General features: G+C 45.8%; 1 protein-coding gene across 1 annotated transcript in view; it reads right to left on the bottom strand.

Annotated features, from left to right (window-relative positions):
• The window catches only part of ddx43 (DEAD (Asp-Glu-Ala-Asp) box polypeptide 43), a 58600-nt gene that overhangs the window by 12011 nt on the left and 21913 nt on the right, over positions 1-24676 (bottom strand). The window contains exons 9-14 of the mRNA XM_056292241.1: positions 19348-19458; positions 10796-10937; positions 10331-10431; positions 9277-9364; positions 6625-6752; positions 5443-5552 (exon numbers count right to left, since the gene is read on the bottom strand). Coding sequence (XP_056148216.1) covers positions 5443-5552; positions 6625-6752; positions 9277-9364; positions 10331-10431; positions 10796-10937; positions 19348-19458 — 680 coding nt within the window. The remainder of the gene's footprint in view (positions 1-5442; positions 5553-6624; positions 6753-9276; positions 9365-10330; positions 10432-10795; positions 10938-19347; positions 19459-24676) is intronic.

The following is a 24676-nucleotide window of genomic DNA, read 5'->3' as shown; positions in this document are numbered from 1 at the left end:
AGTAATTTTAAATTGATGAAAAACAAAACGAGGCCTACAGTTATATTTCCACCAATTTTCATCTGAGCCTAGCTGACAGCACTCACAGCTGCATGCATAAAGAACAAAACAAGGGGGCGAGAATTCAACACATCACGTCTGCTGCTGATGACATGAGTTCTCTGTTGCTGCTGGCATGCATTCTCTGATGACATGAGTTCTGTTGCTGCTGGCATGCGTTCTCTGATGACATGAGTTCTCTGTTGTTGCTGACATGAGTTGTCTGCTGCTGCTGACATGAGTTCTCTGCTGCTGATGACATGAGTTCTCTGCTGCTGATGACATGAGTTGTCTGCTGCTGCTGACATGAGTTCTCTGCTGCTGATGACATGAGTTCTACGATGACATGAGGTCTCTGCTGCTGATGACATGAGTTGTCTGCTGCTGCTGACATGAGTTCTCTGCTGCTGATGACATGAGTTCTACGATGACATGAGGTCTCTGCTGCTGATGACATGAGTTCTCTGCTGCTGATGACATGAGTTGTCTGTTGCTGCTGACATGAGTTCTCTGATGACACGAGTTGTCTGTTGTTGCTGACATGAGTTCTCTGCTACTGATGACATGAGTTCTACGATGACATGAGGTCTCTGCTGCTGATGACATGAGTTTTCTGCTAATGATGACATGAGTTCTCTGTTGCTGCTAGCATGAGTTCTCTGATGACACGAGTTCTCTGCTGCTGATGACATGAGTTCTCTTCTATGATGAAATGACTTCTCTGATGCTGCTGACATGAGTTATCTGCTGCTGATGACATGAGTTCTCTGATGACACAACTTCTCTGCTGCTGATGACATGAGTTCTCTGTTGCTGCTAGCATGAGTTTTCTGATGACACGAGTTCTCTGATGACATGAGTTCTCTGCGACTGATGACATACGTTCTTTGCTGCTGATGACATGAGTTCTCTGGGTATTCACAGTACCTGTTAAACTGAATGAGGATTCGGTTCTTTTAGTGGTCCATTTCACCTCTGATGAGGCCTAAGTCCACTTTGTATTCACACTACCGTTTCTTTACAACTCAGATCTTTACTGCGTTGTATCATGACTAGTTCCGGTCCAGCGGCCTTGTCTTTCATTAATGAATCAATAATGTGCTAATGATCATTTGGAACTTTGCATTTCTCTTTATCTGCTTTCTATACTGAAGACAAACCAATAAAGTTATTCAAACTGAATATGAAATCAGTCTTCATTAACACTTAATGGGGGATATTTTTCTTTAACAGTGCTGTAGTCAAAGCCATAGTGAGCAGCATCAAGATTAATTTGCATAGAGCGTCCGGGTAGCGCAGCGGTCTATTCCGTTGCCTACCAACACGGGGACTGCCAGTTCAAATCCCCGTGTTACCTCCGGCTTGGTCGGGCGTCCCTACAGACACAATTGGTCGTGTCTGCGGGTGGGAAGCCGGATGTGGGTATGTGTCCTGGTCACTGCACTAGCGCCTCCTCTGGTCGAGGGGGGGACTGGGGGGAATAGCGTGATCCTCCCACATGCTACGTCCCCCTGGTGAAACTCCTCACTGTCAGGTGAAAAGAAGCGACTGGCAACTCCACATGTATTGGAGGAGACGTGGTAGTCTGCAGTCCTCCTCAGATCAGCAGAGGGGGTGGAGCAGCGACCGGGGCGGCTTAGAAGAGTGGGGTAATTGGCCGGGTACAATTGGGGAGAAAAAGGGGGAAACATTTTTAAAAAAAAAAATTTGCAGGCCAAATATTAAATTACTTCTGTCAGTTATGAGACAGGTGCAGGTTTGTATCACAGAAATAAGGCAGAGTTGACAGGACAGTGCGTAAGGAAAAGCCGGAGGATCACAACAAATGAAAGGTATCATAGAAAGACGATACTTTCACTTATCAGCTCCATGACTGATTCTCAGATGTGTGCCAGTCTTATGGTATAACTGCAGAGCTCTGTGCACTCTTTATTAAACATACTGCTTACAAACAGTTTTAAATGACAACCCCACTTAAAAAACACAATTTGGTTGAAAAAGTGTTGCAAAATACATGTTTCTCTAAAAGATAAATATGTACTGTATCTTATGACACTGATCACATCCTGACATCAGTGGTCACATCTGCACACTGAGACAACTTCAAACTCAGTGACGGAAAAAAACTCAATTTAGGGAGTAATATTCTAAATTAAAAAAGGTCCAAAAAAATTATAATTACCAGTCATTTACAAATATGCAGTGATTAAACACAGGAAAGACTTGATGCTGCTCAATAATCCAGGTAAGAAGTCACAGAAGGTTGAATCAGGTCATCTGGACACAACTTTTATTGAGAGATACGGTTCATCATCTAAGTCAGGGGTGTCAAACTCCAGGCCTCGAGGGCCGCAGTGTCTGCAGGTATTTATTGCAAGCATGCACTACACCACCTGGATCAAGGAGGGAGAGGAACTAGTTTAATCAGGTGGTGAAGTGCATGGTTGCAACAAATACCTGCAGACACTGCGGCCCTTGAGGCCTGGAGTTTGACACCCCTGATCTAAGTGATCTCTTCAGTCTCACCTGAATGAAGGTGTCCCACCTTTATAAACAATTCAGTGACTGCAGCTGTCCCACCTTTATAAACAATACAGTGACTGCAGCTGTCCCACCTTTATAAACAATACAGTGACTGCAGGTGTCCCCACCCTTATAAACAATACAGTGACTGCAGGTGTCCCCACCCTTATAAACAATACAGTGACTGCAGGTGTCCCCACCCTTATAAACAATACAGTGACTGCAGCTGCCCCACCTTTATAAACAATACAGTGACTGCAGCTGCCCCACCTTTATAAACAATAGTGACTGCAGGTGTCCCACCTTTATAAACAATACAGTGACTGCAGCTGTCCCACCCTTATAAACAATACAGTGACTGCAGGTGTCCCCACCCTTATAAACAATACAGTGACTGCAGCTGCCCCCACCCTTATAAACAATACAGTGACTGCAGCTGCCCCACCTTTATAAACAATACAGTGACTGCAGCTGTCCCACCCTTATAAACAATACAGTGACTGCAGGTGTCCCCACCCTTATAAACAATACAGTGACTGCAGCTGTCCCACCTTTATAAACAATACAGTGACTGCAGCTGTCCCACCCTTATAAACAATAGTGACTGCAGCTGTCCCACCTTTATAAACAATACAGTGACTGCAGCTGTCCCACCTTTATAAACAATACAGTGACTGCAGGTGTCCCACCCTTATAAACAATACAGTGACTGCAGGTGTCCCACCTTTATAAACAATACAGTGACTGCAGCTGTCCCACCCTTATAAACAATACAGTGACTGCAGCTGTCCCACCCTTATAAACAATACAGTGACTGTAGGTGTCCCACCCTTATAAAAAATACAGTGGCATAACGACTCAAACCAATGACCAGTTTCATATGCAAATATGGGCGTGACCATTAACTAGTTATAATGGTCATGTGTACTATTCAAAGAGGATTGGGGATTGTTTGCAATCACAGCATTGTAAGATGGTGACAGAAGTTCTCTTAGCCCCCCCCCCCCACATGCCCAAACAGTGCTCCAGCCGATCGAAGAGAGGAGAAGGACAACAGCTGTCTAAGTGTAAACCAGTGGTGATTCCATATGTGGCAGGAGTGGCAGAACAGTTGAGACACATATTTTCCAAACACCATGTCTCAGTTGCTTTCAAACCCCAAAACAATCTTCACCAAAAGTTGGTGTACCCCAAGCATCGGGTCCCCCGGCACAAACAGAGCAATATATGTAGCTGTTGAGTGCCAGGAGGATTGCCGTGACTTGTGCATCAGGGAAACCAAACAGACGCTGGCCAAGAGGATGGTACAACACAGAAAAGGTAACACGTCAAACCAGGACACCACAGTCTACACCATCTACAGACCAGGACTCCACAGTCTACACCATCTACAGACCAGGACTCCACAGTCTACACACCATCTACAGGCCAGGACTCCACAGTCTACAGACCAGGACTCCACAGTCTACACCATCTACAGGCCAGGACTCCACAGTCTACACCATCTACAGACCAGGACTCCACAGTCTACACCATCTACAGGCCAGTGGCCACTCTTTCAAGGATCAGGATCAAGTTGCATTTTATATAGCGCTTTTCCAGCTGCAACAGCCACTCAAAGTGCTTTATATTTCTGGTCAAATCTGAATTTCAGACACCTGTTATAATAGAACACAAGCCGTTTTCTGTACAATCGCTACCTATTTCATATGCGTAAGGCCAACAAAATGTGATTTACAACGATTAACTTATTCACATGTGTATTACAAAAAAGATTTGACATGGGCCGTTTGAGACTCCTGACATTAAGCAGACCAGTGACAGACCTTAGTTGGTGAGCAGATATTGGATTGTCGACAGCAGTGGAATGGTCACCAGAAAACTACAAAGTTATTTTCCTGCATTCTTCCCTATCAAGGACGTGCACATCCTTGATAGGGAGGAATGCTGGTTTGAACAGGCTCGTTTTCCACTACATGGTACCGGCTCAACTTTACTCGACCCGCTTTTGTGTCGTTTTCCATTACTGTAACAGTATCCCCTCACTGTAGGTGGTCGTCATAGTGATAATTTCAAAATATACTTTTAAGATAACGCCGCTTCGACATTTAAAAATGCCAGGTGATATCCCATGCGCACGATGCAAAATGACGCAGTGACGCGTTTCTCTGACCAATCAGAGGTCTGCATTGATTTTGGTACCCGCTCCGGTTTTTTTGGAACATCGACAAAGGTGGTAACAGAAAAGTGTTAACAGTTACCAAAATGCCGGTACTTTCCAGCAATGGAAAACAAGAAAAGGGCGAGTTCAGTTTAGCCGGTACCATGTAGTGGAAAAGGGGCAAAAGAGACCATCTATATTAAGAGGGAACGACCATGCCTGAACCGAGGGGGGGGCCTAATAGTACATCTGTCACCATCTTACAATGTTGTGATTGCAACTCTGTGAACCCAGTCCCCTGTGAACAGTACACATGGCCATTGAAATGGTAGTTAATGGTCATGCCCATATTTGCACATGAAACTGATAATTTTTTCGGTCGTTATGCCACTGTATTGTTTATAAGGGTGGTAAACCTGCAGTCAGTTGAGACTGAAGAGGTCACTTAGATGATGATGAAACGTGTCTGTCAATTAAACGTTGTGTCCAGATGAACTGATTCACCTTTCTGTGAAAATACAAGAAACTTAAATTTACCATCTATGGAAGAGGTTAACCATTTCTATGTACATGACTTGAATAAAATTTGGCCTTCCCTGGTTTATATAAAATTCCTTCTTTCTCCTTTATCTGACAGACTAAGTTACATTCACTGGAAATCACTCTGACAGTGGTAAGTAAATACTTATGACGTAGTTAATTGAACTGCAGTTGCATACCCTCTTTGAAGTCCCTCAGGGCCCCCTCACGGTCACACTGCTCATGGCCACCATGAAGACACTGCACCGCTATACCTTGCAGGGAAAGGTCACTTGCCAGGTCATCAGCCCTGGGTTCGCACACACAAACACAATGAAATTCAAGTTTGAAACATTAAAACAATGACATGCCCATTGCAGTGGCTACAAGTTGCTCACAGAGCCCATAGAGACTGTAAAGAGGTCAAAAGCACTGAGGTTGAGTCACACACTAAAGACTAGCAGAGGTGCTCAGTTACATCCCACACATAGTTAACAAGATTAAGCTCACACTTTAAAATACATATGACTGTACTCCCTAAGCACCCCAGTTTTGCAATTAAGATTGGCAAGACTTGAGTTTGTCAAAAATGGTTGGCCACTTATCTTTTGTTCAGGACCTCCCCCACCCCATAGATGAGAGATGGCACAGTAAAATCCAGGGTCCCAAAATGAGAAAGCATGGTAAACCAAAGTCTGCATGGTATGTGGTCAACCAAACTATGCCTGCACTGGTAAATGGTGGTGGTAACTTTTTCAGTCACTCTGGCAGGTAAATTGCCAAGCATTTAGAAGTTCAAATCTAGAGGGCATCTGGCTAGTGTAGCAGTCTATTCTGTTGCCTAACAACATGGGGATCGCTGGTTCGAATCCCCATGTTGCCTCCAGCTTGGTCGGGCGTCCCTACAGACACAATTCGTCATGTCTGCGGGTGGGAAGCCAGATGTGGGTATGTGTCCTGGTCGCCGCACTAGCGCCTCCTCTGGTCGGTCAGGGCACCTGTTGGGGGGGGGGGGGACTTGCATGATCCTCCCAGGTGCTATGTCCCCCTGGTGAAACTCCTCACTGTCAGGTGAAAAGAAGCAGCTGGCAACTCCACGTGTATGGGAGGAGGCATGTGGTACTCTGCAGCCCTCCTCGGATCGGCAGAGGAGGTGGAGCAGAGACCAGGACGGCTCGGAAGAGTGGGGTAATTGGCAGGGTACAGTTGGGGGGGGGGATTTGTCCCCCCCCAAAAAAAAGGCCAAATCTAAAAATTATGTATGCGTTCGTGCATCTTCATTTGGGAATTTGGCCAGATAAAGCAGCTACACCAGCATGTGGAGTTCGACTTCCTGTCACACTGAGGAATCATGTTTGTTAGAAATCCCATTCTTCACTTACACTAATTTCCTGCCGACAAAGATGAGCACTTTATCCTGGGGCAACATGTTGCGGATGAAGCCAAAGACGTGGAACTTTTTCTCTTCTTCACTGACTACCCGCACCAGCTGTTGCACTGTGTCTACCGCCTGTGAGCCAGAGGAGCACTGTTAATATCAAGTCCAGATGAACGCCACCATTTCTTTTCCAAATTTAATAGTAAACAACAACAACAACACAAAACTTTGTGGTAATTTTCAAAACAATGATATCATAAAACAAATAAAAGCACAATAAGATGCGAGCGGGTGGTGTGGCAGTCTATTCCGTTGCCTACCAACACGGGATCGCCAGGTCGAATCCCTGTGTTACCTCTGGCTTGTTTGGTTGTCCCTAGATAGATAGATTATTTGATTAGCCACACGACCAAGGCCGGTGGAATATTTTTTTAGTGCGCTTTACACTCTGCAGCACAAAAAAAGTGTACCAAAAACAAATTCCACCGGCCTTGGTCACGCGGCTAATAGAATAATTTATCTATCTATCTATCTATCTTTCTATCTAGGGACACAATTGGCCGTGTCTGCGGGCAGGAAGTCGGATGTGGATGTTTGTCCTGGTCGCTGCACTAGCGCCTCCTTTGGTCTGTCGGGGCGCTCCCCGGATCGGCAGAGAGCGGGTGGAGCAGCGACTGGGACGGCTTTGGGTAATTGGCCAGATACAGTTGCGGAGAAAAAGGGGGAAAATTGAAGAAAAGGAAAAAAAAAAAGCACAAGATAAATTAAAAACTAAAACATCATGAAGCAATAAAAAGAAATAGCATAAATGAAATACATAAACCGACACGTGCCCCTTTAGGGAAAAAAAGGGAATGTATCCTGTTTAGTATGGATAGAGCTTGTGCTTGAAATTGACTCCACTTTCAAATGATGGACAGTTACACCAGGAATCCACACAGCTCACACCCTCTCGGGTGTGTGGGCAACAGTGGGTGTAATGTGGGAGTCTGTGAGGGGACAATCCACCTCTTCACGCCGCACTTGTGTTGTGAACACCTAGAACGACCAAGGCCGTCATTTTGACGGTTTTGGAATTTCAAAGTTTACTGACTTTGTGAAAAAAAAAAAGAAAAAAAAAAAGAAAAGATACAGACCTGCTGCTCCCTGAATTCTCCTAAAATTGCATTAAAATTAGTTTTAGATCGATTGCACTCACAGATTTTTTAATTTTGGCATCAGTTAGTTTCATAACAGACATACTAATAACATATGTAATACATTAATATCTCAACTGGGTATTTATCTTGACAGAACAGAGTTTAAAAACCGGCCGTTCTAGTAGTTTTTAAGTTCCGGTCGTTGTTTTGGACTGTTTCAATATTTATTTTCAGTTCTTTCTTTACATTTCACGTTTTATAGGCCTTGTTACGTTTGTTAGATTAGCAATATGTGTTTTCCTTTTTGTTTTTCAGGTGGTACTACAACTACTACTACTACTTTCAGCTGCTCCCGTTAGGGGGCGCCACAGCGGCTCATCCGTTTCCATCTCTTCCTGTCCTCTGCATCTTCCTCTGTCACGCCAGCCACCTGCATGTCCTCTCTCACCACCTCCATAAACCTCCTCTTTGGCCTTCCTCTTCTCCTCTTCCCTGGCAGCTCCATATTCAGCATCCTTCTCCCAGTATACCCAGCATCTCTCCTCCACACATGTCCAAACCATCTCAGTCTTGCCTCTCTTGCTTTGTCTCCAAACCGTCCAACCTGAGCTGTCCCTCTAATATACTCGTTCCTAATCCTGTCCTTCTTCATCACTCCCAGTGAAAATCTTATCATCTTCAACTCTGCCACCTCCATCTCCTCCTCCTGTCTTTTCATCAGTGCCGCTGTCTCCAAACCATATAACATAGCTGGTCTCACTACCATCTTGTAAACCTTCCCTTTATCTCTTGCTGGTATCCTTCTGTCACTAATCACTCCTGACACTCTTCTCCACCCACTCCACCCTGCCTACACTCTCTTTTTCACCTCTCTTCTGCACTCCCCGTTACTTTGGACAGTTGACCCCAAGTATTTAAACTCATACACCTTCGTCACCTCTACTCCTTGCATCCTCATCATTCCACTGTCCTCCCTCTCATTCACGCATAGGTATTCCATCTTGCTCCTACTGACTTTCATTCCTCTTCTCTCCAGTGCATACCTCCACCCCTCCAGGCTCTCCTCCACCCGCACCCTACTCTCACTACAGATCACAATGTCATCTGCAAATTTGTTTTTAGGTAATATTTTCACTTTTTTAAATTTTGCTACTGAAGTTCGACCATGTCTCTCTGAAGTTTAACTTGTTTAAAAATAGTATTATAGTTGTTAAAATGTTAATTTTGGTGTCAGTCTTTTCCAAACAGACATACTAACATATGTAATGCATTAATATCGCAATTGGGTATTCATCTTGACAGAATACAGTTTAAAAACCAGCCGTCATTTTGACTGCCCGTGGTGGTTTTTGGTAGGAGTGAAATCCCGGTGGTTCCTGTGTCGGCCCGTCAGTATGGCATGTGTGTCAGTGTGACCGGGGTAAATCCCTCTGCATGTATGACAGATGAATGTGTGAATGTTGTGATTCTTTCTGTATCGACAAAGTGACAGAGTCGCTGCATCTTTCTCCACTCACTGCTAAATCCAGGGTGCCCACGTACACCATCATAGGATTGCTTAGGTAGGATTTTGCCAGTCTTCTCACACCAGTCGGCCAGGTAGCACTGAAACAACCAACAGGGCTCTGGATTAGGACCAGTTATTTCTACAAGAATACATTTTTAGGAAGCATACTTTAGGAAGCATTTACTTTCCTTGGACTCTTTCATATTTTATTTTACATCACTGAATGACATTTTTTTCACCCCCTGCCCCACCAAGAAAAACAGTCATTATAATTATGTTATCCTCTTTCAATGATGTGTTGTGTAAATTGTGTAAACACAACATCATGTCACGTTGTGCATCTTGGGAGAGAGGTCCTCCTCTGTTGCTCTCCCTGAGCTTTAATCCTGGTTTTTCTCCCTGTTAAAGGTTTTTTTTTTTTAAGGGAGTTGTTCCTTATCCCATGTGAGGGTCTAAGGACAGGATGTTGTGTAGCTGTAAAGCCCCCGGAGACAAATTTGTAATTTGTGATACTGGGCTATACAAATAAAATTGACTTGAATTGAAAATGTAAATAAATAAATAGATTGAAACTGATGAAAAGTATTTGAAATTGACTCAATACTAATTACAGGCACCTTCAGCGGCAGTGACAACACACAGTACTTAAGACTACTTTTCTTGTCATTGCCTCATATGCATGTGTCATACATACAAGGGAACGAAATTGTGTTTCACAAGGACCACAGTGTCGCATAAAAACAAATAACACACAATAAATATTAAAACAAAAAGTGCATTAAAAGCAAAAATTACATGTGAAAACATCCACCTTTGCTTAGCCGAATCCATGTAAACAACTTATTCAAAATATTACAGAAAACCAGAATATCCAGGGTCTGGAGTGTTCTCTCTGAATACACAAACAATCTGTCTGAATACTGGGTAACACTGGACTGTTCTGAAACTATCAAATGTCTCAAATTTGACTTGTCCTTTTGATTTTATTAACGTCCTCTGTTGCTCTTTGGCAGATTTTGTGCTGTAAGTGTATCGCATACTGATGTGAAATGGACTGTTTTCACCTGGTCATGACAGTCTGTCTGTCTGGGCGAATGTCCAGCAGAATCTTCATAATCTGTGGCTCAAAGCCCATGTCCAGCATGCGGTCTGCCTCGTCCAACACCTTAAGCATTCAGCAGTATAGTTGACAGAAAGAGAGAGAGAAAAATTCCCCTGAATATGTAAAGGAATACTTCCCCAGTGCATGTTTTTTTTACATACTATAGACAGGGTGGCTTATTGAGGGGCCTAGGACAGTAACACTACATGACTTTGTGGTTCAATTCTCTGTGGTGCTTAAAGGAATAGAGCGATAGTAAAACATGAGACCAACATATAAGTAAGTAAGGGGTTCTACTCCATGTGTAGCTTGATGGGACAGGAGTTTGATTTCTTTTGTGCCAATAGTACCGTAAGGTAAAGTGGATAAAAGACACCAAAAACCCACCCCTCCCAAATCCTTGCTACTTCCCACCACACACAATTACCAAATAGGTGATGGAGCGGAGGTTGATGAGCTCATTCATCTGTAGATCATTTAGACGCCCTGGCGTTGCAATCACAATGTCCACCCCGGCCCTCACCACTTGGATTTGATTTCTCCTGTCACCACCGCCATAGACACAGACACTGAGAGTGAGAGATTGAGAGTGAGAAATGTAAAAAAATACAAGTTTTAACCTCAATTGTAGGACTTTTGTTCAGCATCAACTTCAAACAGATCTGCTGTAGAAATTTGTCATCTTTTTTATGACATTAGTCCCAAATAATCTGGGATTATCACAACTGTGGTTCCCCAGTTGACCACCAGAAGTCAGTAATGTCTTTCATGCCTCACCAGGGGGACATGGCATAGTACAGGTGCAGTATTTAACACAATGCTGAAGGCAGTATTTATGTACACTGCACACCCACATTCCCTTTGCCAAACAAGTCAAATATACAGACCGAAACATTAAAACCACCTGCCTAATATTGTGTAAGCACCCCTAGTGCTGCCAAAACAGCTCTGACCTGTCGAGCCATGGACTCCACAAGACCCCTTAAGGTGGTATGTGGCACCAAGACGTTAGCAGCAGATCCTTCAAGTCCTATTAGTTGCGAGGTGGGGCCTCCATGGATCGGACTTGCTTTTCCAGCACATGCCACAGAGGCTCAATCGGATTGAGATATGGGGAATTTAGAGGCCAAGGCAACACCTTGAACTCCGTCATGTTCTCCAAACTATTCCTGAACAATTTTTGCAGTGTGGCAGAGTGCATTATCCTGCAGAAAGAGGCCACTGCCATCAGGGAATACCACTACCATGAAGGGATGTACCTGGTCTGCAATGATGTTTAGGTAGGTGGTACATGTTGAAGTAACATCCACATGAGTGCCAGGACCCAAGGTTTCCCAGTACAACATTGCCCAGAACATTCCCAGAGCATCACACTGCCTCTGCCGACTTGTCTTCTGTCAATAGTGCATCCTGGTGCCATCTCTTCCCCAGGTAAATGATGCACACGCATCCAGCCATCCACATGATGTAAAAGAAAACCTGACTCATCAGACCAGGCCACTTTCTTCCACTGCTCCATGGTCCAGTTCTGACGCTCACGTGCCCATTGCAGGTGTTTTTGACAATGGACAGGAGTCATCATGGGCACTGACTGGTCTGTGGCTATGCAGCACCATACACAGCAAGCTGTGATGCATTGTGTTCTGACAGCTGTCCATCATATCTAGCATTAACTTTTTCAGCAATTTGTGCTACAATAGCTCTTCTGTGGGATCGAACCAGCTGGGCTAGCCTTCACTGCCCAAATGCATCAATGAGCCTTGGGAACCCATGACCCTGTTGCCGGTTCACCAGTTGTCCTTCGTTGGAACAATTTTGGTAGGTACTGACTAGGGATCGACCGGTTATCGGTATGGCCGATTATCAGCTTAGATATTCGTCATTTTTCAAATCATTATCAGCATATTTTCATCGGCCAGTCGATTAAAACAAGTCCGCTGTGCAACGTGCGCCTTCGACGCAGCCTTACTCTCCCGAAGCACAGCACAACACTCTAACAACACAAACACAAACACAGAAGAGAAGCATTGAGGAGTCAGACCACTTTTCTAAGGTAAGAGGAGCATGCCAGGTGCCATAAAACCCACCCGGTTGGTAAGAAAAGCATGCCAAAACGTTACAAATTTCACTCCATACTGTTAGTTCCTCCATCTCTGTCCTCCTTTCTCTCTCTCTCTCACACACACACACACACCAAAGAGCGTAACGTCGGTCCGACATGAACTCAACAACAGAGAACACAATTTCCACTGCTGTGCTTAACCTTCAAATATAACCAGGCTAAAAGAAAAAAGCTAGTGTGTGATATTTTAGTTACATAGAGTGTTATTGTCAGTGTTGTGCATGAGCGTGTCAGATGGCCCTTTCATCTGGAACTTCAAGAATGGAGTGTTTGCTTGCTGCCTAATATATCCCACCCCTTATCAGGTGCTATAGTAATGAGATAATGTCACAGAAAGTTGAATCAGTTCATCTGGACACAACGTTTATTGAGAAGTGTTTCATCATCATCTAAGTGACCTCTTCAGTCTAAACTGACTGCACGTGTCCCCACCCTGTAAACAATACAGTGGGGGCATAAAGACTGAAAATAATCAGTTTCATATGCAAACTGCCGTGAGCATTAACTAGTTTCAATGGCCATGTGTACTATTCAGAGGGTTTGGGAATAGTTGCAATCACAGTATTGTAAGATGGTGACAGATGTACTCTTAGGCCCCCGCGCCTCGGTTCAGGGATGGTCATTCCGTCTTCACATAGATGGCCTCGTTGACTCCTCGTTCAAACCAGCATTCCTCCCTATCAAGGATGTGCACATCCTCATCCTTGAAAGAGTGGCCACTGCCCTGTATAGTGGAGACTGTGGAGTCCTGGTCTGATGTGCTAGCACTCCTGTGTTGTGTCATCCTCTTGGCCAGCATCTGTTTAGTTTCCCCAATGTACAAGTCACGGCAATCCTCCCGGCACTTAACAGCATACACTATATTGCTGCTCTTGCCGAGGGACCTGATCCTTGGGGTGGACCAATTTCTGGTACAAATTGTTTTGGGGTTTCAGAGCAACTAAGATGGGGTGTTTGGGAAACACGTGTCTCAACTGTTCCGACACTCGCCACATATGGAATCACCACTGGTTTACGCTTAGACAGCTGTTGTCTTCCTCCTCCCTTTGATTGTTTTGGTGTCTTCCTGGCTTTGACAAACACCCAGTTAGGATAACCCCACTTAACCAGGGCCTGTTTAATGTGGGATTTCTCCCCTTCCCCGACCGCTGTGTTGGTGGGGACGTTGTCAGCTCAGTGGTACAGCGTCCTGATGACTCCTAGTTTGTGCTCCAGTGGATGATGAGAGTCAAACCTTAAGTACTGATCAGTGGTTTACGGTAAACACCAACAATCAAATGTCCCCCATCACCAACGGCAATTTCAAACTGTAAGAAGGCTAACCTGTCATTTTTCACATCCTCCCTGGTGAACTTGATGTGGTGTCCACAGAGTTAATGTGGTCGGTGAAATGTGTGAGATTTAATTTTAACCCAGGTGTCGTCCACAAATCGGAACCAATGGGTAGGTGGTGTCCCTGGATAGGACATCAGAGCCTCTTTTCCACTTCCTTGGCCACTACAGGTGTAACTGGGGAACCCATAGCACACCCATGCCTCTGCCTATAGTACTGCCCCCTGTATGTGAAATACATGGGCTGAAAACACAGCTTCAGGAGCAAACACACTTGGGTCAGTGTTAAGGGTGGTCCTATTGCTAAGGGTGGGGTCATTTTGTAATTTCATATGGACTACCTCCACTGCTTCATCAACAGGAACACACGTGAAGAGAGACTTAACATCATAAGAGACCATTGTTTCATCCCTCTCCATAATGACATTCCTCACCTTATCCACAACATCCATAGTGTTGGGAATGTGATGTTCATTACTGCCTACCAATGGGTAGATAGATGCAAGAAACTTTTGAGATGTTATACATCACTGAGTTAATGATGCAAACAATAGGCCGTAGAGGCACATCCGGTTTATGTATCTTAGGTAAACGATACAGACTAGGTGTAGCTTCCTCTGAGTATAATCTGTGGTACAAAATTCTGTCAATACCATTGTCCTGTTCTAACAGCTTCAGACAATCTATCACCTTTTTCTAGTAACCACTGCCTGAATCTCCTTTCAGGGGCTCACAAGTATTCATGTCTCTAAATAACATCACAACTTTCTCATGATAGTCCATCTGGTTTAATACAACAGTGCATTTTCTTTTGTCTGCCGGAAGGATGATGATGTTATTGTCCTTACTGAGAGTCGTGAGAGCTTTCCTCTCGTCTCTACTGATGTTGGACGGCGGTGCCTTCGCATTGCTGAGGCAGGCGGAAACTTTCGTCCGCAGTTGCGCCGCTTCCAGGTCCGCGATGTTGTTTTAGGTATCGCTGATTCCACGGCTGTGATCAGTTCCACTAATGGGATTTGCCTTGGTGTGACAGCAAAATTCAGCCCCTTAGCAAGGATGTCTTTCTCTGCCTGTGTGGGTTGTCTGTCAGAAAGATTCTTCACCTACTTGTCCACATCGCCACCGTGTCTCTGGCACCCGTCTATCTGTCTGCTGATGACGGTGCCGTCCTTTTTTGCTGATTTCTCTGGCATTCAGTAAGTAGGGCGAACTTCTTTTGCTGCCTGGGTTTTGACTTTCCGTGTTGAGCTAGATGAGCCTTCTCCGTGAACTCAATCACAAGTTGGAAAGTGGTCTCATCTAGACACGATATGAGTCTCTCTTGGATCTGCTGCTCTTTGGCTTTCAAAGCGTTGACAGTAAAATTAGTTCGTCTCACCCTTTTGTTCAACAGCTCGCTCTATGCCTTCTGCAGGATCTTGTTAGTTCGGTGGCCCTTGACCAAAGATTTCATTTGCAGGCTCTTACGTGTAAGCCCATTTGCACATCTGTCGCCATTTTATAATGATGTGATTGCATCTGTGAATAGTACACATGGCCAATGAAACTCTAATTAATGGTCACGGTAATCTGCATATTAAACTGGTCGTTGTTTTCAGTCGTTATGCCACTGTATTGTTTATAAGCGGGGGGGGGGGGATACCAGCAGTCAGTTGAGACTTAAGAGGTCACTTAGATGAGTGATGAAACATTTCTCCCACTAAACATGTCCGGATGAAATGATTAAACTTTCTGTAATTTTCTTACCTGGATTATTGAGCATGCATAAAGATGAGATATTCAATGTTATTCACATGTCATATAATCAATCACCTGTCAGTGGTTTTAACGTTTTAGCTTAATGTTTTAGCGTGCGTTGCTTTACTCTGCCAACAGGAGCGGGAGAGGCAGGCTGGCCAATAGGACTACCAACAGGGCTGGTGAGTGGCGAAAACTGGTTTGCAGTCAGGAGAGGTGACTGCAGACCAGGCCACGTGACTGGTGGCTTGCTCTTGTGAGCCTTCCCACACCGGTAAACAGAGACAAACTGCTGCATCTGCTGAAGAGGCTGAACTAGTGCTAACAATAGCAGGTCGGTGACTTCAACATCCACACTAACAAGCTAGATCCTCTTCTCTCTTTCTTCTCCTCCTTTGACCTTCACCTCTCACCCTCTCCTCCTACCCACAAGGCCGGCAACCAGCTGGACCTTATCTTTACTAGACACTGTCCTATTTCCAATCTCTCTGTTACTCCCCCTCCAGCTCTCTGACGACTATTTCATGTCCTACTCTCTCTCCCCCCTCAGTCCCTTCCCCTACCCACATGGTTTCCATCCGTAGACACCTCCGCTCTCTCTCCGCCACTGATCTTTCTTCCTCTGCTACCTTTATCCTTCCTACACCTGCATTTTTCTCTCTCCTACCCCCTGACACTGCTACTGATCTTCTTCTCTCTACCCTCTCCTCTTCTCTGGACAATCTCTGTCCTCTCACCTCCAGGCCTGCACGCCCAACTCCACCTGCCCCTTGGCTGACCGACTCAGTACGTACTGACAGACAGAGCCTGAGAGTGGCAGAGTGCAAATGAAGAAAAGGCAAACTCCCAGATGAACTTCTCAACTTCCAATCTCTTCTTTCCACTTTCTCTTCCTCCCTTTCTGCTGCTAAGGCTCTGCTATCGCTCTAAAATCCTATCCTCTGCCTCTAATCCTAAGAAACTCTTTGAAACCTTCTCTACACTTCTTCAACCCCCACCTCCTCCCCCTACTTCCTCCCTTCTCCCTGATGACTTCGCTAACTTCTTTGACAAGAAGGTAAATGACATCAGATCCTCCTCTTCTCACCACCCGGTTAGTGCTGCTTACACTATCCCACCCTCTGCACCCTCCCTCACCTCTCCACGTCCCACCCTATCCCACCTCGCTCCTCGCTCCCCTCTCCCCCGACGAGGTTCTAAACCTCACCACATCCAATCGCCCCACCACATGTTCCCTTGACCCGGTCCCCCCCCTCTTCTTCAGTCTATAGCACCTGAACTCCTTCCCTATCTAACCCACCTCATCAACACCTCCCTCCAGGCAGGATGCTTTCCATCTGCCTTCAAGACTGCTAGAGTCACCCCCCTTCTCAAGATACCATCACTTAACCCCTCTGATGTCAAAAACTACAGACCGGTTTCCCTTCTACCCTTTCTATCCAAAACTTTCCAACATGCTGTCTTTAACCAGCTTTCTTTGTACTTCCACCAGAACCTCCTGGACCCCAACCAGTCGGGGTTCAGGGTGGGTCACTTGACAGAGACGGCCCTCCTTGCAGCGACAGAATCGCTGCACTCTGCGAGAGCAAACTCTCTTTCCTCTGTCCTGATACTCCTGGACCTGTCCACTGCGTTTGACACAGTGAACCACCAGATCCTCCTCTCTACCCTTGAGGGGCTGGGTTTCACAGGCTCTGCACTCTCAATGCTTGCAACCTACCTGACAGGTCGCTCTTACCAGGTGACATGGAGGGGATCTGTGTCGGAGCCTCGCAGACTGACTACAGGCGTTCCACAGGGTTCAGTTCTGGGTCCTCTCCTTTTCTCCTTGTACACGACATCCCTGGTTTCTGTTATTCGCTCGCATGACTTCTCTTACCATTGTTATGCTGATGACACCCAGCTGATCTTGTCCTTTCCTCCCTCTGACAAACAAGTAGAGACACGCATTGCTGCATGCTTGACGGACATCTTGAAGTGGATGGTGACACACCACCTGAAGCTCAATCTGGACAAGACAGAGCTGATGTTCCTCCCAGGGAAAGGTTGCACACACCGAGACCTGGCCATCACCATTGACAACACCGTGGTGACACCAACTCGGACTATGAGGAATCTGGGTGTGATCCTGGACGACCAACTGTCGTTTGCTGCAAGCGTTGCATCAGTTGCTCACTCCTGCAGATTTCTCCTCTATAACATCTGGAGGATTCACGCATTCCTCAAAGACAAGACAGCACAGGTGCTCATCCAGGCTCTGGTCATCTCCCGGCTGGACTACGGCAACTCCCTCCTTGCTGGCGCCCCGACGTCGGCCATCAGACCTCTGGAGCTTGTTCAGAAAGCTGCAGCTCGTCTGGTGTTCAACCACCCTAAGTTCCACTGGCTCCCAGTAGCTGCTCGCATCCAGTTTAAGACTCTGGTGCTAGCCTACAGGGAAGTGAAAGGAACAGCTCCTTCCCATCTCCAGGCCATGGTCAAGCCCTACCCCCCCGCCAGACCACTTCGCTCTGCTGCCTCGGGACGCCTGGTTGCCCCGTCGCTCAGAGGCCCCTGCTGCCGATCGACCCAGTCACGGCTCTTTTCTGTCCTGGCCCCACACTGGTGGAATGAACTCCCCACTGATGTCAGGACAGTGGAGTTGCTGCCCATCTTTCGGCGCAGGTTGAAAACTCACCTCTTTCAGAACTACTACCCTGTTACTTGTTCTTAGCACTTATTGTATTCACTCATTAAAAAAAAAAATCTCTTTCTTGCACTTTTACTTTAGCACTGGTTTTGCTCTTAGTTGCTTGTTTAGATGCACTTATGACCTCTGGTGACTAGTAGTTCTCCTGATTTCTTACATTAATTGCACTTATTGTAAGTCGCTTTGGATAAAAGCGTCGGCTAAATGACCGTAATGTTATGTCTGCTGTCAGGCCTGGGGCGAAGACTACCTCAAGTGCCCATCCCGTCTAACATAATCCTAGCTGACAGAAGCTACTCTAAATCACGGACATGTTTCTCTAGTAGAGACATCCTATCTGTAACTGCGGAATAATCCCCACCAACCATCGTTTTAACAAGGCTGCTTTGACTGCAAATGCAAGAGCCAACTGCTAAGCTCAAAGTAAAAAATTAAGAATTAGAGACTGCCTAATAAAACGAGTCATTTGAGAAAGAAAACTGGAGAATCTAGTAATAAGTAAACTAAGCACAGAAAATAGCTAAATCAGTATAACAAATGAAGAGGTTAGGGCAGAATATAGAAAAGTGATAGTAAGAGAATAAACAGCAGTTATCGATCTCATGAAGCCAATTCTCACAAAGGTGGAAGGCGGAAACAGCTGGAAGTGATGAGCAGTGCACCAGAACAGGGCACAGAGTAACAAAGGTAAATGATCTGATTCTGATAAATGATGAAATATGCATCCCTTGCTTGCCAACCCTTTTCATTTTCCTGCCCCTCTCCCTGCTGTTCTCCTGAAAGAGTCAGACAGACGAGCAGAAACACACGTGTGCAGACAGAGATAAGACAGAGAGAGAAAGAGAGAGAGAAACAAAGAGCGAGAGAGAAAATTTCTTTTGTACATTTAATCTAGAGAGAATGAGGATTCGCGTGTAACCGGCATGGAGAAATGCGCTTATGGTGTGAACAGCCAAGCTCCTACACGCATGTAAATTTATGCTTCGAGATGCTTCCGCCTCCTGTCTGAATCCGGCCTTAGTATCCGACTGACATTACATTGATCATGACTGGGAATGCCCCTGAATAGTTTGCTAATACATAAATAAACAGGAAGCACCTCTTAAAATTCTTGAAGGTGTACTTGTTGCACTCAGCTTCAATCTGCAGGGCCAGTTCTCTGGTTGGAGTCAGCACCAACATCCCTGGACCACCACGCTCTTCCCTGAGTCTGACAGAGAGAGTAGGGAAGAGAAAAAAAAAATAGAGAAAAAAGAGCAAGATAAAGACAACGACTAGAGTAAACCATTGTGGCAGAATGGGAAAGATGTTGCCTTTGGATGGGTTTTCTAAGTGAGAAGGAATAACTGCTTTAAAAATCTATTTCACCCTGTTATAAACAATTGAACAGAACCTGTTATGCAGCTTCTTTTTTTTAAAATCTAAAACATTAACTAAAAATTTTAAAGAAAAAAGGATGAAATAAATGCATAACATGAAAGGTTAATTGTATTTTTGAAAAACAAAGTTTCAATGAATGCCAGTGTTCTCTCCATGGCCAAGATGTTGTAGTTATTTCAAAAGGTAACGATCTATTTGCAGCTTTTTTTTTCTTTTATTCTATAGAAAAAACATTAAAAAATGCAATACACATATACCAAACCAATAGGGAAATAAAACATTTCACAAACCCACGGAACTCTACAGAATCTAAGAGGACAAGAATAAAAAATTACAACACAGGTAGACAAAACAGAAAATAGTGAGGTCTACAGACCCCCCCCCCCCCACCAAATCAAAGAAATCAAACAAAAAATACACATACACCACACACAGTATACCGTTTAACCAAAATCCAATATCACCCTCCCTCCTTCCCCAATCACAACAAAAGTGCTCCCCTCCACAAATCCACCAAAAAACTCTTCTTCTCTAACAACCACACACCATATTAAAATCTCTTTCCATTATACTCCTACAAATATTCCACACCTCAGTTTGACATGACTGCCTGAAAAGACATTTTGAAGAACACCCATTTCAAACCCAGGTTTTGCATGGCTAAAAAGAACTATCAACATAATCACAAATACTTTATTGATCCCGAGGGGAAACTGGGTCAAGTTACAGTTGCTCACACTCTGCTGGGGGGGGGGGGGGGATATATAAGCATAAGTGAAATTATAAGAGAAAAAATATGTAAAAATATGTGCATTATACAACATATATAGAAAAATAAATATAATTACATATAAATAATAAATGTATAAATATACAGATTTTATATATATATATATATATATATATATATAACTATAGAAAAATAAATACGTTTATTAGCCACACGACTAAGGCCGGTGGAACTGTTTTTTGGTACAATATGCAAAAACTCTGCAGCACAATACATACATGGACAACAGCAGACACTCCACATATTATTACGAAACAATTCAGTGATACAGAACATATTACACAGAACCACATAAAATAGGTGAATGGTACATATGCATAGGCATACGTATGCTTGCACTGTGTGAGGAGGGGACTATAGGGAGGAATTCAGAGTCCTGATAACTAGGGGGGAAAAAAACTTTGTGAATCAGTTAGTCTTAGGGGATAGCGACCTGGAGCAACTTCCTGAAGATTGGATTAGTGTGTTGAGCAGGATGTGAGGGGTCAGAGATGATCTTTGTTCGCTTTACAGTCTGGTGAGTTTAGAGAGATTCAACTGAGGGGAGTGGATTGCCTATGATTTTGGATGCCTTGACAATCCACTGTAGTTTTTTCCGTGCTTGGGTGTCCATACTGCCATAACATACTGTAATATAAGAATGCGATGTTAGACTTGATGATGGCTGAGAAGAACAGAATGAGAAGTTAATGCTTGATCCAGTATTTTTCAAGCTGCCTAAGGAAGTAAAGTCGTTGTCGAGTATAGCAATTATGTGTTCAGAACTTAAGAATCAGTGGCGGTGATGGGCTCTCCGTCTATTTGTATGGGTATTTTGGGATTCGGCATGCATCAGCGGTCAGCAATGAATTCCTGGGCTTTGGCTGTATTAAGCAGGAGGTCATTGTTTGACAGCTTGGTCCACTTATACGCGGTACTGGGTTTCATCATTGTTAGAGATGAGGCCTACAATGGTTGTGTCATCTGCATATTTTATTATTTTCATACAGCTGTCCATGGACGTTGGGTGGCTGGTGTAAAGTGAGAAGTGCCATGGGGAGAGAGAACAGCCCTGAGGAGCTCCTGTAGTGGGGGTGAGAGGGTATGAGATTAGGTTATTATGTGGTCTGTTCCACAGGAATCTCCAAATCCAGGGGTATATAGTTGGGTAAGTGTTTATGTGAAAGAGTTTGAGTGGGTTGATGGAATTAAAGGCGGAACAAGAGTCTATGAACAGGATGCATGTGTAGGTGTTTGGTGATTCCAGATGTTGCAGGACATGGTGGCGTGCCATGCTGAATGCATCCGCAACAGATCAGTTGGCCTGATCGGCAAATTGATATTCAAGAGTTAAGATTCTTTATTTGTTACGTCTCATTATAGAAGTATAAGAGAGTAAAATTCTTGAGTTTTGGCTCCTCAACCCTGCAGCAACAATAGTAACTGAACAAAAAAACAGCAACAATAATAGTGTTTGATGTATGTACGGTGCTGTGTGTGTGTGTAGGCCCAGTCCCAATAAATGCACACGCGTGTGTGTAATTGTCTGCATATCTGTGCGTGTCTGTGCATGCCAAGCTACCTCTATGTGTATGTGTGTGTGTGTGTGTGTGTATAAACCAACGATCCGCTGAAGACCACAGGTCAGTACCATCAGTCCGGCACCAGGCTTAGTGTCTTTTAATGTTCTTTGTTCAAAGGCCTGGTTGCTTGGTGGAAGAAGCTGTTCTGGAGCCTACTCGTCCAGGCTTTAAGGCTGCGGTACCGCTCGCCTCCGCTTGCCTTACGGTAGCAGCTGGAACAGTCCGTAGTTGGGGTGGCTGGGGTACTTGATAATCCTACGGACTTTGTTGACACAGCGTCCATTGTATATGTTCTGGATGGGGCGAAACTCGCATCCACTGATGTCCTGGGTCGTCCGCACAACCCTCTGCAGTGTTTTGCGGTTGTGGGCAGTTCAGCTCCCATGCCAGGCAGTGATGCATCCAGTCAAGATGCTCTCGGCATCCTGACTGGGTCCATCATTGGGGAGGTGTAGGATTTCATGAAAGAATGATACTGTGGTGGACACTAGGGGCTATGCCTCTCACCCAGCAGGGCTGTGAGCTGGGGGTGTGGTTTACGTTCCCAGGCTCTCTGGTGCAAGGTTGTAACTTTTTGAGTTTGGTTTTGGAGCTGAGGAATAAAGTTCAAACTCGCCTTCGTCTCCTGTGTTTTTCCTCATCCTGCCATATTGGTGACCCCGAATTGAACATGTTTGGAGCAGAAGAAGAGTGTGAATCCACTGCGGCCACACCGCCCCAACTCTCACAGCCGGCCGTTCTCGCTGCGGCTGTGAAGCTCCCAGAGTTCTGGCAGAGCGACCCGGCTTCGTGGTTCCAGCATGTTGAGGCGCTGTTCCACCTGCGTGGAATCTCCGCGGACGACTCCAGCAGTCCACACGCCGTGCAATGCAGCTGTTGCGGCCCCCCCCCGCAACATGGTAAATACATCGCCCTCAAACATCTTCTGATCCGGAGGTACAGCCTATCTGCCGCAGAGAGGGCAGATAGGATCCTTTCCCTATCCGGTATGGGCGACGGGACGGCTGTGGATCTCATGGACAATATGCTGTCGTTGCTAAGCTCGGACGAAGGTGTGTTCCTTTTCCCGCACGTTTTCCTGCGCCAGCTCCCGTCTCCTGTGCGCGCGGCTTTGGCTAACTCCCCGTGTCTGGCCGCTGGTGACTGCCGAGGTTTGGCTGAGGAGGCCGATCGGGTCCTGCTGGCTACCAGACGGTTCTCTGTTCAGAGTGTGGCATCGGAGCCTCTGCAGCCAGCGTCGGAGGACGCGGACCCGGCAGTGGTGGCTGGAGTGACTGCCCGGAGACGGCGCGGGAGAGGCCTCTGTTTCTTCCACCAGCGGTTCGGCGGCAAGGCGAGGCGCTGCGTCCCTCCGTGCACGTTTGAGGCGCCGGGAAACTCCAGGGCCAGCGCTCAGTAACAGATGTGGGCGCTGGTGGACGTAGTGAGCTGCTCTTCATTAAGGACACGATGTCAGGAAGACGGTTTCTGGCTCCGGCTCGCAAAAGAGCCTATTCCCTCCTGCTAGCACAGACATGTCAGCCGAAGGCGGCGGCCCACAGTTAAGTGCAGCTAACGGTTCGTCCATTGCGACGTTTGGCACAAGGTTGGTGTCTGTTTGTTTCCACGGGCGCCATTTCGAGTGGGACTTTGTAGTCGCCGCAATTACTGTTCCTATTATCGTCGCGGAGTTTCTGTGTGCTAATGGTCTGATTGTTGATGTTGCAAACCGCCGTTTAATTGATGCCGTGTCTTTCGCCACTGTTCCGTGCAAGACAGGGGGAGCCGGGCCGTTAACACACGCTAACTTTTTAGCATTAGGTGAAGTTTTGTAACATTTGCTGGCAGATTTTCGGTGACTACACCTGCCTTTTCCACCACGGTTACTAAACACGGGGTAGAACACTTCATTCCCACTGTGGGACCGCCAGTTTTTGTGCGCGCGGCGCCTCGGCACAGTAAAATGGGCTACAGCTAAGGAGGAGTTTGCCACCATGGAGTGTCTGGATATAGTGAGGCGTTCCAACAGCCCGTGGGCCTCGCCGCTTCACATGGTGCCCAAGGCGGATGGGGCGTGGCGGCCTTGCGGCGACTTTTGCCGCCTGAACAACGTCACCGTCAATGACCGCTATCCCATCCCACACATACATGACTTTTCCATACGCCTGGCAGGTACCACTATTTTCTCTAAGGTGGACCTGGTGCGCGGCTATCATCAGGTTCCCATGCGCGCAGAGGACGTGCCCAAGACCGCAGTGATCACCCCATTTGGGCTTTTTGAGTTCATGCGCATTCCTTTTGGCTTGAAGAGGGCAGCGCAAACCTTTCAGAGGCTGATGGACTCGGTGTTGCGTGACCTTGCTTTCGTGTTCGTTTATCTCGACATATTAGTGGCCAGTCCGTCAGCTGAAGAGCAACTGGCGCACTTGAAATAGGTTTTCCGTCGTCTGGACGAACACGGCCTGATAGTCAACCCAGCCAAGTGTCAGTTTGGACTGCCGGTGATTGACTTCTTGGGTCACCGCATTTCGCCGCAAGGTGCGGTCCCGTTGCCTTCTAAGGTGCAAGCGGTGGCGGAATTTCCCCGCCCAGTCTCTGTTATGGCATTGCAGGAATTCTTGGGCATGGTGAATTTTTATAACCGTTTCCTCCCTTGCGCTGCCCACCTCCTTCAGCCACTTTATGAAGCTCTGCGGCTTAAGAAGGCTAACGACCCT

Source organism: Lampris incognitus, chromosome 13 (assembly GCF_029633865.1).
Source record: "Lampris incognitus isolate fLamInc1 chromosome 13, fLamInc1.hap2, whole genome shotgun sequence".
Lineage (NCBI taxonomy): Eukaryota > Metazoa > Chordata > Actinopteri > Lampriformes > Lampridae > Lampris > Lampris incognitus.
The sequence above is the reverse complement of the archived record's forward strand: the minus strand, read 5'-3'. Positions and strand labels throughout refer to the sequence as shown.